We start from the raw sequence: 14,204 nt of genomic DNA, 5'->3' as shown, positions 1-14,204 counted from the left end.
GACGATGTATACCATGTGTATCTAATACAACGATACATTTGGTAGGACGATGTATACCATGTGTATCTAATACAACGATACATTTGGTAGGACGATGTATACCATGTGTATCTAATACAACGATACATTTGGTAGGACGATGTATACCATGTGTATCTAATACAACGATACATTTGGTAGGACGATGTATACCATGTGTATCTAATACAACGATACATTTGGTAGGACGATGTATACCATGTGTATCTAATACAACGATACATTTGGTAGGACGATGTATACCATGTGTATCTAATACAACGATACATTTGTTAGGACGATGTATACCATGTGTATCTAATACAACGATACATTTGGTAGGACGATGTATACCATGTGTATCTAATACAACGATACATTTGGTAGGACGATGTATACCATGTGTATCTAATACAACAATACATTTGGTAGGACGATGTATACCATGTGTATCTAATACAACGATACATTTGGTAGGACGATGTATACCATGTGTATCTAATACAACGATACATTTGGTAGGACGATGTATACCATGTGTATCTAATACAACAATACATTTGGTAGGACGATGTATACCATGTGTATCCCGTACATACGACTAATACAACTTAGAACTGTTTGTGCGATGAACATGCATGAGCACAACTGAACAACTGCAGCATAAACACACTACTCACATACTTACACAGACGCCTGCGCACAAACGTCACATGTACTTACACACACACATGGTGTAAAAGCTGCCTCTGTGTGATTAAATAATCATTGGAGCTATTTCTTCTAAGAGAATGAACAATCAGCCCTAGTTTCATTCACTTCACTTACGCCATCCATTCCATACAGATGAAATATTTACTCATAGAGGGCTCCTAGAGAGGGACGACTTCTTCAGGGGACCCTAGTCCATCAGACAGCAACCGAAAGCCCATCCCCAAGAACAGAGAAACATTCTCTGTAGTCAGTAGCCTAGGCCTATAATCTTATATAATAAGCATTCCCCTGGAACCCACCAGCGACACAGAGAAAAGGCAGTAAAAAGGGGCCTCAATACTGCTGTGTGATATATATCCACCAGGCATCATAACCCAACAACGTATCACAATTCTGAAGACACTTCTGAGACAACATTGATTTAACGCAGCCGTAATGAACCCTTGAACTGTACGTGTCTAGTGACAGCAGCAGAAAAGGGGGCAATGGAAGAGGAGGAGAACAGAGAGTGTCAGTATCATTTCTGGCCCTGAGCAATTAGATCAACAAAAAAGGGCTGAATAATCAGACTGGAAAATAAGTTACTGATTCAGGAACATCGACCGAGTGAGAATAGACAGTATTGAACAAACAGCACACACACCTCTGCCACCTCCTTCTGAAAGGTAAGGTTCAGTCTCGTCCGGCCGTAACAAAGGGTCCAGTTCTGTTGGATATGTTCTCCAGCCACTTGATGATGAGAGGAGTGGGCACACTGAAGGGAAGGTTCCCAATGATATGCAGGTCCGGTGGATCTGGAGGGACAGTTTTAATAGTGTTAGGTTCTAAATGAACTGAGTAAAACTCACGGACGATTAGTAAAGCTCAAACTAAGTTTATTCACCCACTGGGTCATACAGCTGCATAAGACAAAGACATGATTCCACCAGTGGTGGTATATAAACCCCAATTTGAGTGACGTGCTCCTTCTCTCTGATCATTACATCATTATTGCTAGACAGGAAATTAAGTGACGCGGGCCATAAACTGTTCCTTCTCCCGTAATGTGACCTGACCTCGACCCCCTTCCTCAATAAACCACATCTCTCCACCCTTATCAGTGCCTGTCAAATGTGCTTGCCCTTCCTCTCCACAATACATTCCCCCTTTAGATAACCATTAACTTCTGGTGTACAAACTAGACTATGGCACTCAATATTCCAATAGGATACCTGATAATTAACAATACTTAAAGTTTAGAACTCATCAGTAGTATCACACTGTTGCAACACAATGTACAAAACATAAATCAATGTAATGTGTGTTCCAGACTTAAAGCAATCTAGTAGACGCTTCCATCAATCAGGCAAGTGGCAAATCTACCTCAATACTAAGTCTACTTCTTCATCTCACTCACCATCCTCCCATGCCTTGGTTATGACTTTTGGGAATCCTCGGTCCATTCTGGATGTGAGTATGTCACCATGGACAACCCTGAGCTTCCTTGGTGCTGCTTCAGACAAAAGCTGTGGAAACGGAATTTGCATATTACAGGCACTTGAGTATTTACAGTTTCCAATTTGGGCAATTATTTTAAAGACAAACTCTTCCTGCTTGGTCTCCTGTAGCTACGTTTAGTCCGTATATGAAGCGGTTGTCCTTCTCCACAACCAGCAGGTCTGCAGCCCCAGCATTGAGGATGGAGTGGGTCAGCCCTCCAGGTCCTGGACCCACCTCACACACATGGGCGTCCGTCAGACTGCCTGCCTGGCATACAATCTTATCTACACACACAGTTCAGAACACACAGTGACCAGGGTGCATTACTTACAAACATTGGAATGGGTTGGGTATATTAAGGTGAACAATGTATCAAGTCGATCTTACATGCCTTTCAACAACAGTGTCTTCCATTTGTCTTGCAAGCAAAATAAGGGTTGGCCGGGGCACGGTATTTTACCATATCCCTGGCTTCTATCGCTCTTTGGCAAAGTTGGCTAAGCTGCTTTTGTACTAAAACATAAACCTTGTTCAAGGGCACCAGAACAGATCTGCATCACTGATAGAATCAGTAGTATCTGTTGCTTGTGAACAAGCCTATGTGAGCACTGCAGTCCGGCACACTGAATGTGTTGTGAACAGGGGGGAGAAAAAAACACCATTGTGTCCTCACAGTGTACCAGGTGTTGGTGCATTGCAGCTAGAGGAGAAGGCTGACTCACCTGTGAGCCTCATGTCCAGCAGAACGTTCTGGGACAGCCGTTTCTCTGCTCACAGTTTGTACAGCTTGATTACCTCCCCAATGGTGGGCAGGGAAGTCAGGCGAAACAACGCTATCTTTCTGGGAGCCGCCATCTCTCAAACTGTGCTGCTGTGGGAATATAAAGGGTGGTACTGTAATAGCAAATAAACTCAGAGGGGAAACGTCAGAGTAATTAGTGATAGAACAGAGGTCTGGGGATTATCTGCTAATCTCTCGTAATTAACATGCTAATGCATCCAGGTTCTAATCACAATGTATATAGGGTTTACTCAGCAATGTATATATCAAGGGTTTCATTTTAGAGCTTCAAGATACTATGTGAAAGCACAACTGCTATTGTCAAGGAATGATCAATGGTAGAAAAAAAAATACATGGTACTTTGAGGATTAAAAACATGATCTTGATCACCACCCAGTGGATAAATTACCAAACGACATCGTATTATGAAATCGATATTGGGCATTATATTTTATAGTGTGTCCTGCCAAAGACACTGGAATTACTCTGCGGTGGTTCTGCTCCATAATGTCATTCATTCATACTATAACAGTCATCTGCTGGCTGGCTAAGAAAAATTCAAAGGCAAGTGTCAATTTACTAGTTTAGCTACTTGAGTTTGGATAAGTGAAGCAGAGTGCGAGACCTACAGACCTACAACAGGCATAATGTGATACATTGTAGCTAACGTTAATGCTTGACACTGTGACCGTGAAGATATTTTGCTCTTTACTGAATCTGTGGCTCGCAACTCGAAACGTGTAACGTTAACTCTGTAGCTAGTTTACTGAGAAATCAGCATCGACTTTTTGCTTATTTTTCTCTATAGCTAATTATAAAGGTCGCATACAAAAACCCCTGACCTGAAAAAAGTTGCAACAATTTTAGTTTCTCAAACTCGACCATGCAAATATGACTTTGAGAACGGTAAAATAAAGATAAGATGTTCTTCCTGAAATGCTGCGGTCGTCAGGAAACTGGCAGGATGACATCCAATGAGATTGGAATAATCGCTTCTGCCACCAATCAATTTGGGATACGCGGAACTTCAGTTTGACAGTGAAGGACTCTATTTTACTGTCCCGGGTTGCACCGGCCATTGGACCGTCACGTGGACCGGCGAAGCCGATGAGGGTGGCGCGCCCTACAAAAGGAAATTGAACTGTATTTTAAGACGGTTAAATGCTCTACTAACAAAAAAGCTGTTAGAATTGTAAGTGTATGCATGTCCCTTAAGGTCCTTGTGTAATTGTAATGTGATATTGTACCCCCTATCTCGATTGTCTATTGTTTGTAATCTATGTATGCTTGTGTTCCCTCATGTGCTTTATGTATTGTATTTGTTATTAATAAAAATAAATAAAAAATAATTTTACAATTTTTTTTTTAATTAAAAAAGGGTGGCGCGCCCTACTTAAATCGAAAAGTAATCTTGATCATTTTGTCAAAAAGGCCGAATGCATCGTTCACAAACATACAGATTTTTTCCATAAAATATATGTTCGAATTTTATAAATAGTTTTCAGTGGGACGACAGATAAATCGTTTTCATCAAAAGCAATAACTTTTGCACATGAAAACACAGAATCCTACTTATTACTCCACGTGCTTAACCTACGTCACTTTTGTTTTGAGCCGACTTCGCTGTCGGTCAGTACAGGATACCCAGCTCATGCCCCGGTGGCAGCCAGGTTCCGGAGCGGATGAAATCCCTTTTCACCCACTGAAAACTACGCTTACAAGCCAGCTTAATCGAATCCCCTCCTTGAAAGTCCACATACTTTTGATGTAATGCTATTATAGCCAGCAGAAGAAAGCATGTTGATGGCAAGCTTACTACATTTGAAAGATACTATGTTATCCAAAATGTGCATTGCAATAAACATTATTGGTTGATATTCCCTAGAGAACAATTAATTGTGGTTATGTCATGATTTCTCACCCTCAGCAGGTTTGATCTGTCTGCTATTTACAACTGTGGACAACCTTGACTCATCCTTCTGGCCGACTGAGATGTAAAAACATTTTAAAAACGATTGACAGATGCATGGTGCTCAATGCTGCATTTTATTTGCCGTAATGTTTATCGTCTACGTTTATAATGATACATCACTATTGTATATATGCTTTAAACAGACAATGGGATGATAATTCATGTGATCTAATTTCCATCAGTGGGGAAGAGGAAGAGACAAGCCCTCCAGCTGGTGGCGTTTTTTCGTTGTTTTTCCCACCAAGCAAGGAGTTTTTGTATGGAGGTCAATGAGAGTGCCGAATTTGGTCAACCGAAAAAAAAATGCTACATGGCTTATTTGCTACATGAGGTTTATTTGATCTAATAGAAGTTCCGTAATGCTTAAGTTGTTACGAATACCGATATATGTAGAACACGTGACATCACAAGAGATGTGATGTTGTCTTGAGATAGATGGCTATTGCATATTCATAGTATGACGCTAGTAGCATAGTATCTCTTTCTGTTGAGTGCAGGCGGTTAACGTCAAATATCATCGTCGAATATTCAAAAATGGATCACAATACTGTATCCACCGATCCAAAGAAAGGTTAGGCGGGAGTTAGACAGCCCGCCGTGCCGCGTTGTGTACAACAACTCCCATGGTTAGGGCGGATATATTTATCTTGTCAGTATATCCATAGTCTTTGTTTCCATGCATCCCTATTTCATAATTACGTAATACTATTGCGTAATAATGTCTTATTGTATTGACAAATGACTTTCATCAACAGCTATTTTTCAATGTCCCCACAGAAAGAAGCAACATGTTATGGATGAGTAGCCTGTCAGCTATGAGGAGATGCATAATTTCAACATTTACTTGGGGAGTTATTATAAAGATTCCTCATAACCTCTTGGTAAACAGCATTATAAATTCAGCTTCAGACTTTACAACACATTCGGATAATTACATTATCCTCTCAGCAAGATGGAGTTATTGTAGGGGAGAGATTCGTCAAAAACAGGTTTTGACTAAGGAGGGTCGATCGTGCACAAGCAGCTGCTGGTTAGAATGAACCCTGTGGCCCTGAGTCCCTCATCTCCCCGGCAGCTCTGTTCTCAGTACAGGGAGGGTCAGGGTGCACTATTTTTGTTGAGATGGAAACGCTCCCCTCCAGGGTATGTGGATGAGTGGCAGATCCCGCTGTTGCCGACCTTGGTGGAGAGGAGAGAGAGAGGCTCGGTCTGCGATGCTGCTTACTGCTATGGAAACAAGTCGACCAATCACGTGCTTCAAAGAGGGCTTCGTATGGACCTTTTGTCTTCACTTTCTCTCCCGGAAAGTCACCTTTCTGACAATTTATTCCGATAAGATGCCATTATTTAATTGAAGAGCATTGGACAAATCAGTGCCCTCCAGACTGATAGTGCTGCATGTATATTTTAGAGGTACAAATGCCAAGTACCAAATGAAGTGAACACTGATTGTCATACATTCAACTATTGTTATTTAAATGAGCATACAATTAAATAAGATTTAAATATATATATATATATTTACCAATCTTAAACTATAATGGACAGACAGTACAAAACTATAGCCTACACAACAATATAGCCTACACAGAGATTGTGCTGCTTAGCCAATGAAACTGGTACTATAGCATTGGAGGGCTTATTAAAGAAATGATCACAGTCTAGTAAATCCTGTGAATACAATACAGTATCATCTGACAGTCCCTGCTGGTCTGCTTTTTCTGCTGATGCCCCTGTCTTTCTGTGGGGTCACTCCCTGTGAATTGTGCTAGGCAGAGACATGAGCTGCCGCTTATGGCCCATCGGCCCCTCGTCATTGAAAAAGTAAATACAGTATATATATATATATATATTTTAGAAACTCAGTCTGGGTCTCAAGTTATTGTTGAGAGGTAGAATAGTAGAATACACAAGGTCCTCTTGTTATGTCAGTCACTGACAGTCACTCAATTAATTCATGTCAGTGAAACATTTTTAGATTGCCAGGTATAGCCAGCTATCTAAACCTTATAGTAATCCTGGCCGAATTACCAACCAGTCATGCAGGACACGTGCCCAGATGTGCTGGCCTCCAGAGGGCTACCAGCTATCACAGGAATATGGCATAAATGATGGCAAAACTTGTAGAATTGCAGAGAATTAGCTTTAAAACTACAAATATATATTTCCACACCTTACCAAAACTGCTAATGTTCTCTCCGCCCCATGGCAAAATGAATAGAATTGCAGAAAATGTGTTTGAAAACTGCAAGTTTTTCTCTCCACCCTATGGCAGTGTGTGTAGAATAGCAGAAAATGTGCTTTGAAACGGCAACATTTTCTTTATGCCGGTTTTACTGTAGTATTGCAGGAAATTAACTTTAAAACTGCAATTTTTTCTCAATGACGTCAAGAGGGGGGCCACTAAAAGGTTTTGCCCATGAGAAAGCCCCAACCAAATCTCACTTAGTGCCCCCAAAAGTTGAGGGCCGGCCATGGTGAAAAAAGGTGCTATCTAGAACCTAAAAGGGTTCTTTGGCTGTCCCCATAGGATAAACCTTTGGAGAACCCTTTTTGGTTCCAGGTAGAACCCTTTCGGTTCCAGGTAGAATGCTATTGGGTTCCATGTGGATCCAACATAGCCTACCCTCTCATTCACATGCTCCTGTCAGTATGGAGCAGCAGACTAGGCTAGCTGCAGACAAAGGTTGTGTTCCTGCCTGACTACATTGCAGAACATTCTGGATCGTACAAAGCCTGGATAGATATTTAACATATCAGCTAAACCACATCATATGATATAGCAATCCTGTGTCTGACTGCTACACATCTTTCCACCATTCCAATTCTGACACCAATGGAGCAAAGTCTGAGGATAGGCCCGACCAGGACTCAAACCTGGGTCCAGCATCTGTCAAGCCAACACCTTAACCATTACGCCAAGAGGTTGTCAAGGTCACATAGTGTTGGGTTAAGGTCACAACAATATTAATTACAGCTCTTTCTTGTCACATGCTCTTTTGTAAGCCTTAATAAAGACTTCAGAAGTGTTAGCGGACATACTCAAACATGAATTAACATAACCTTAACCACTTAAACTGGTACAACACTTCCACTCATGGGTGGCCAATAAAGAACTAATCACGCCCCCACTAATCCACGCCTCTACCTTTTTATTCAAAATATTGGGCACAAATATACCATTATGCTAGATTATTCGCACATTTACGCTAAAAAGTATCAAACAGTACTATGTTAGATCATATTTGTACCTCTTAAGGTAAGGTACATTATGTGTATTTTGAGGGAACAATACTGTAACCTAACCTTACCCCTTTTTCTGAAAGTGTAGAGAAGGTGCTTGCATGTTGTTTTGGAAGCAGACCTAAAAATATCAAAATCCTTCATGGCTTATTGTCTTCATGCACCGACTGAGGGTCCTCTATTTCCAGTATACTTATATCTAGTTTAACTCAAGTGTCTGCCATGCAGGCCCTCGCTTTTGCAGAACAAAGAAGTACAGTGACAGTTAAAAGGTTGTATTATCACCACATAAAACTGGATGTCAGCTTTAATGCTAAAGTTCTGCAACTTATTTTGCCAAAGCATTATGTGCTGCCCTCTACACCCTCTGAATGAATACATGTTAGTTTGTGGGAGAAACCCTAGGTATCTTCACCTCTTATTTGATCTGATTTTATATACCAGTAGTACTGTAGTAACATGTTGAAGCATTAAAAAGGTAAAATGGTGGAGAAAAAAACGTAAATACTGCTGTGTAACTGATGAGGATACATTATACAAAGCCAATTTAATGCATTAACAGACAATTTCAACTACATTTTCAATTTCAACTGCTAGCCCAATGGCCGGCAGATTTACATTTAAGTCATTTAGATGGCAATATTGAGTGTTTCATCTCACTGTCCAAAGGGAATCCATGCAGCCGGTGATACACTCGTATCCCCCGTGGACCAGTTCGTATATAAAACATTCTCCATTCAACCTGCAAAGGCGTCGATTTCCTCCTTAACTCAATTACTTTATTTAACCTTTATTCAACTTAACTCGATTTAATGGTGATAAAAGGCAATAAAAATGTTCCACCACCATGCTACAGTGGCTAATGCTAGTCCCCGATGTTGCATATTGTGTTCAGCCAATCAGACCAGCTGTAAACGCCAATTAACTCAGTGTTTACAGAAATATTAGCTTTGCAGCTGTTATTGTGGGACTAAACCAAGTCTATATTTCGGTCCTTATGACGGTCCATCAGAATTCCCAGAGACCATTCATTTGTAGGCCTACATATTTCTTAGGAATTTTTAAATTGAGTTATACAGTGTGAATGTACAACTCACACTAATACATTCCTTTCGTTTCCTTCTTTGATTTCAGGATTACCATAACTGTGGGCATCAAATCAAATTTATTTCAAAACAAATGTATTTATATAGCCCTTCTTACATCAGCTGATATATCAAAGTGCTGTATAGAAACCCAGCCGAAATCCCCAAACAGCAAGCAATGTAGGTGTAGAAGCACGGTGGCTAGGAAAAACTCCATAGAAAGGAATGGAAGAAACCTAGAGAGGAACCGGGTTGTGAGGCCAGTTCTCTTCTGGCTGTGCCGGGTGGAGATTATAACAGAACATGGCCAAGATGTTCAAATGTTCATAAATGAATAGCATGGTCAAATATTAGTAATCACAGTGAATATGTCAGGGTTCCATAGCCTCAGGCAGAACAGTTGAAACTGGAGCAGCAGCACGGCCAGCTGGACTAGGGACAACAAGGAGTCATCATGCCAGGTAGTCCTGAGGCATGGTCCTAGGGCTAAGGTCCTCCGAGAAAGAGAGAATTAGAGAGAGCATACTTAAATTCCCATAGGACACAGGATAAGACAGGAGAAATACTCTAGATATAACAGACTGACCCTAGCCCCCCGACACAAACTACTGCAGCATAAATACTGGAGGCTGAGACAGGAGGGGTAAGGAGACACTGTGGTCCCATCCGATGATACCCCCGGACAGGGCCAAACAGGCAGGATATAACCCCACCCACTTTGCCAAGCACAGCCCCCACACCACTAGAGGGATTTCTTCAACCACCAACTTACCATCCTGAGACAAGGCCGAATATAGCCCACAAAGATCTACGCCACGGCACAACTCAAGGGGAGGCGCCAACCTAGACAGAAAGACCACATCAGTGACATAACCCACTCAAGTGATGCACCCCTCCTAGGGACAGCATGGAAGAGCACCAGTAAGCCAGTGACTCAGCCCCTGTAATAGGGTTAGAGGCAGAGCATCCCAGACAGGCAGAGACAGCAAGAGCTGCCTTTACGTTCACCTTCACACTCCTGGGCTGAGTCTTCAGTAAAGACTTAAAGGTTGAGACAGAGTCTGCGTCTCTCACATGGGTAGGCAGACCATTCCATAAAAATGGAGCTCTATAGGAGAAAGCCCTGCCTCCAGCTGTTTGCTTAGAAATTCTAGGGACAATTAGGAGGCCTGCATCTTGTGACCGTAGCATATGTGTATGTATGTACGGCAGGACCAAATTGGAAAGGTTAGGAGGTTAGCAGTAAAACCTTGAAATCAGCCCTTGTTTTAACAGGAAGCCAGTGTAGGGAGGCTAGCACTGGAGTAATATGATCAATTGTTTTGGTTCTAGTCAGGTTTCTAGCAGCTGTATTTAGCACTAACGGAAGTTTATTTAGTGCTTTATCCGGGTAGCTGGAAAGTAGAGCATTGCAGTAGTCTAACCTAGAAGTAACAAAAGCGTGGATCGATTTTTCTGCATAATTTTTGGACAGAAATTCAGATTTTTGCAATGTTACATAAATGGAAAAAAGCTGTCCTTGAAACAGTCTTGATATGTTCGTCAAAAGAGAGATCAGGGTCCAGAGTAACACCAAAGTCCTTCAGTTTTATTTGAGACAACTGTACAACCATCAATATTAATTGTCAAATACCAACAGAAGATCTCTTTGTTTCTTAGGACCTAGAACAAGCTTCTCTGTTTTGTTCGAGTTTAAAAGTAGAATGTTTGCAGCCACCCACTTCCTTGTGTCTGAAACACAGGCTTCCAGCGAGGGCAATTTTGGGTAGTCATCATGATCACCCAGATTGGAGCATGCTTGATTTTGGCCAGAATAACTGCCATAGTGACCAACTCCAGGGCCGGTGAGCACGTATATACAGTAGCAGCCAAAAGTTTGGACACATACTCATTCAAGGATTTCTTTATTTTTACATTGTAGAATAATACTGAAAACATCAACTATGAAATAATGTAGTATCCCAAAAAGTTTTTAAAAATAGCCAAAATATATTTTATATTTGAGATTCTTCAAAGTAACCGCCTTGCTGACAGCTTTGCACACTCTTGGCTGTCTGCCTGCTACTTCTGATGGTGGACGGCACGCTGGAGTCTCACCGTCCCTGCCGGTCCTGGCAGTGACTCCTAAGGATCCTCCCCAGCTCCTGGTTCAGCCCCGCCACCTGCCCGTTAGACTGAGGTCTATACCCGGAAGGGAGGCTGACCATGACCATGCCCAGGTCAGCAGCTGATCCTTTATCACCGTGGGAATGTAGATGCACTCAGGAGGACAGGTAGTGGGTGCGGGCTCCCTTTCCAGAGCCTGGCGAATGTCCACATTTACGTCCCAGACCACAGGGGCTACGACTCGAGAGGAGGGGATTATGGGTGCATTCTGGACAGAACCTTCTTCCGAATCATAGAGACGGGACAGGGCATCGGCTTTGGTGTTCTTTGAACCTGTGCGATAGGTCAGCGTGAAGTCAAATCTCGTAAAGAAAAAAGGCCCACCTTGCTTGGCACGGATTCAGGCTTGGCATGGATTCAGCCTTCTCACTGTCCATATGTACTCCAGGTTCCGATGGTCGGTGAGGATGACGAATAGGTCCGTGGCACCCTCCAGCCAGTGTTTCCACTCTTCTAATGCCAACTTCACTGCCAGGAGCTCTCGATTGCCAACGTCATAATTCCTCTCTGCAAGGGATAGTTTTTTAGAGTAATATGCACACGGATACAATTTTTGTGGATTCCCTTGTCGTTGAGACAGGATAGCCCCCACGCCCACCTTTGAAGCATCCACCTCCACCACACAGGGAATCGTGGGATCTGCGTGTTTGAGCAATGGGGTGGAGGTGAAACATCCCTTCGGTAGGTGGAAGGCCTCGTCAGCTGCTGGACTCCACACCAACCTACGGGGATCACCATTGAGGAGAGAGGAGCGGGCAATGGAGTTCCTGATGAAACGGCAGTAGAAGTTGGCAAACCCCAAAAACCGTTCTAAAGCCTTTATGGTGGTTGGGTCAGGCCATGACCTGAACACATTTACCTTCTTGACTTCCATCTTCACTCCTTGTGGGCTGATTTTGTAGCCTAGGAAGGAGACAGTCTCCTGATGAAACTGGCACTTCTCAGTCTTGACAAACAGTTGGATAGCCAGGAGGTGTTCCAGGACTACTCGGACGTGAGCGATGTGATCCTCCAAAGTAGCCAAGTAGACCAGGATGTCATTGATATATACGACCACCTGGCATCCGAGCATGTCCCGGAGCACCTCGTTGACGAATGCCTGGAACACTGACGGAGCATTGGCTAAGCAAAATTACATTACCAAGTACTCGTAGTGACCAGACATCGTGCTAAAAGCTGTATTCCATTCATCCCCTCACAGATGCGGATGGGATTGTATGCATTCCGCAGGTCCAATTTGGTAAAGAACTGGGCCCCTTCGGAGCTACTCGATGGCTTCTTGGCCACAAAGAAGAAGCCTGCAGACGCAGGAGAAGTGGATGTGTGGATGAAACCTTATTGGAGCGCCTCATGTATGTACTCCTCCATGGCCTTGGTTTCAGCCACCGACAGAGGGTAGATGCGATTGCACCAGGGTGCAGAGCTTGCAAGTAGGTCGATGGCACAGTCCCAGGGGCAATGAGGAGGGAGACAGGTGGCGTGGGTTTTGGAAAATACCTCTCACCGGTCCTGGTATACCCCTGGGACTCTCAACCGACGTGGAACCACAGGGGAGGGGAAAGCAGGTCCTCCGGCATTCAGGTGCCCAGTCCGTGATTTTCATCCTCGACCATGAGATGGTGGGGTTATGGTGTTGAAGCTAAAGGAGGCCGAGGATGATCTTGTGAGCTGATGCACTGGTGATGAAGAAGAGAATGTTCCCCTGATGGATGGACTCCACGGGGAGGGTGAGGGATTTGATGATGTGTGTGATGGACCCGGAACCTAATGGCCGATTATCGAGGGTTTGAATTGGGAAAGCAGAGGAGAGCAGGTATGAGCTTATGTTAAGAGAGGGGGCAAGGGTGTGGTCAATAAAGTTCCCAGTGGCACCAGAATCCACTAACGCTATAGAAACGGTACATGAGGGACTGTGAACTCGAGTAATCGATACCAAAAAGGGTTTGGCAGAAAGTGATGAATAGGGGATACCCACACCTGCCCCAGGAGGTGGAAGATCACGTGACCGTCCCTCGGCTCTCGTGGATCCCGAGTTGGAACGTACCGGACAATGCTGGAGCTTGTGCCCACCTTGACCACAATAGAGGCAGAGCCCCAACTAACTCTGTCTGCGTCTCCCCGCGGTGGAACGACATGTTACCCCTACCTCCATGGGTTCAGGCTCTGATCCAAAGTGTTCACTGAGGGAGGGAGAGAAGCAATGAGAGTGCTGAAGCTCCGGAATTAGGTTATCCAGACGGATGGCCATTGCGATGAATGCATCGAAGGAGAGTCTGGACCTCCTCGCGCAGTCCTCTTCTGAATAGTGTATGAAGCACCGGATCATTCCAGCCGCTGGATGTTGCTACTTTCCGGAACGTGAGCGTTTGCTCCTCCTGCCATAGTTGGAGTAAGAGCTCACTCCCCTCTCTGCCCTCAAGTGGATGATCGAAGACACCACCGAACAGAGCCATGAACCCCTCATATGAATCTAGCTCCTCCTCTCCTATCTCCCAGACAACCGTGCCCCATTCCATGTCCGTCCAGTCAGCAGATAAATAACCATGACAACTTTGGACCTCTCGTGGTGGGGGCTCCCATCTGATGTGCAAAGTAGAGGGAGCACCGTAGTAGGAAGCCACGACATTTAGATGGCGTGCCATCATATTTATCTGGGAGGAACAAATGGGCATTGCTGACCTGTGCGGGTTGCTGAATGGGCTGGTGTGCTGGCTCGCTGGGTCGACTGGTGGTAGAGTATCCTCT

At 43.6% G+C, this 14,204-nt stretch overlaps 1 protein-coding gene across 2 annotated transcripts in view; it reads right to left on the bottom strand.

Moving 5' to 3' along the window:
* Positions 1–4,292, bottom strand: part of LOC118362357 (mitochondrial dimethyladenosine transferase 1-like) — a 34,853-nt gene extending 30,561 nt beyond the window's left edge. The window contains exons 1-5 of one of the 2 annotated variants that reach the window (XM_035742619.2): positions 3,662–4,292; positions 2,934–3,082; positions 2,344–2,495; positions 2,129–2,237; positions 1,376–1,526 (exon numbers count right to left, since the gene is read on the bottom strand). In XM_035742619.2, the coding sequence (XP_035598512.1) occupies positions 1,405–1,526; positions 2,129–2,237; positions 2,344–2,495; positions 2,934–2,946 (396 nt within the window). In that variant the 5' untranslated portion in view covers positions 2,947–3,082; positions 3,662–4,292 and the 3' untranslated portion in view covers positions 1,376–1,404. The other variant, XM_052486132.1, reaches the window with a different exon arrangement.
* Positions 4,293–14,204: the final 9,912 nt, after the last annotated feature.

Source organism: Oncorhynchus keta, chromosome 29 (assembly GCF_023373465.1).
Source record: "Oncorhynchus keta strain PuntledgeMale-10-30-2019 chromosome 29, Oket_V2, whole genome shotgun sequence".
In the NCBI taxonomy this organism is placed as follows: Eukaryota; Metazoa; Chordata; class Actinopteri; order Salmoniformes; family Salmonidae; genus Oncorhynchus; species Oncorhynchus keta.
This window is presented reverse-complemented; position numbering and strand designations above follow the sequence as displayed.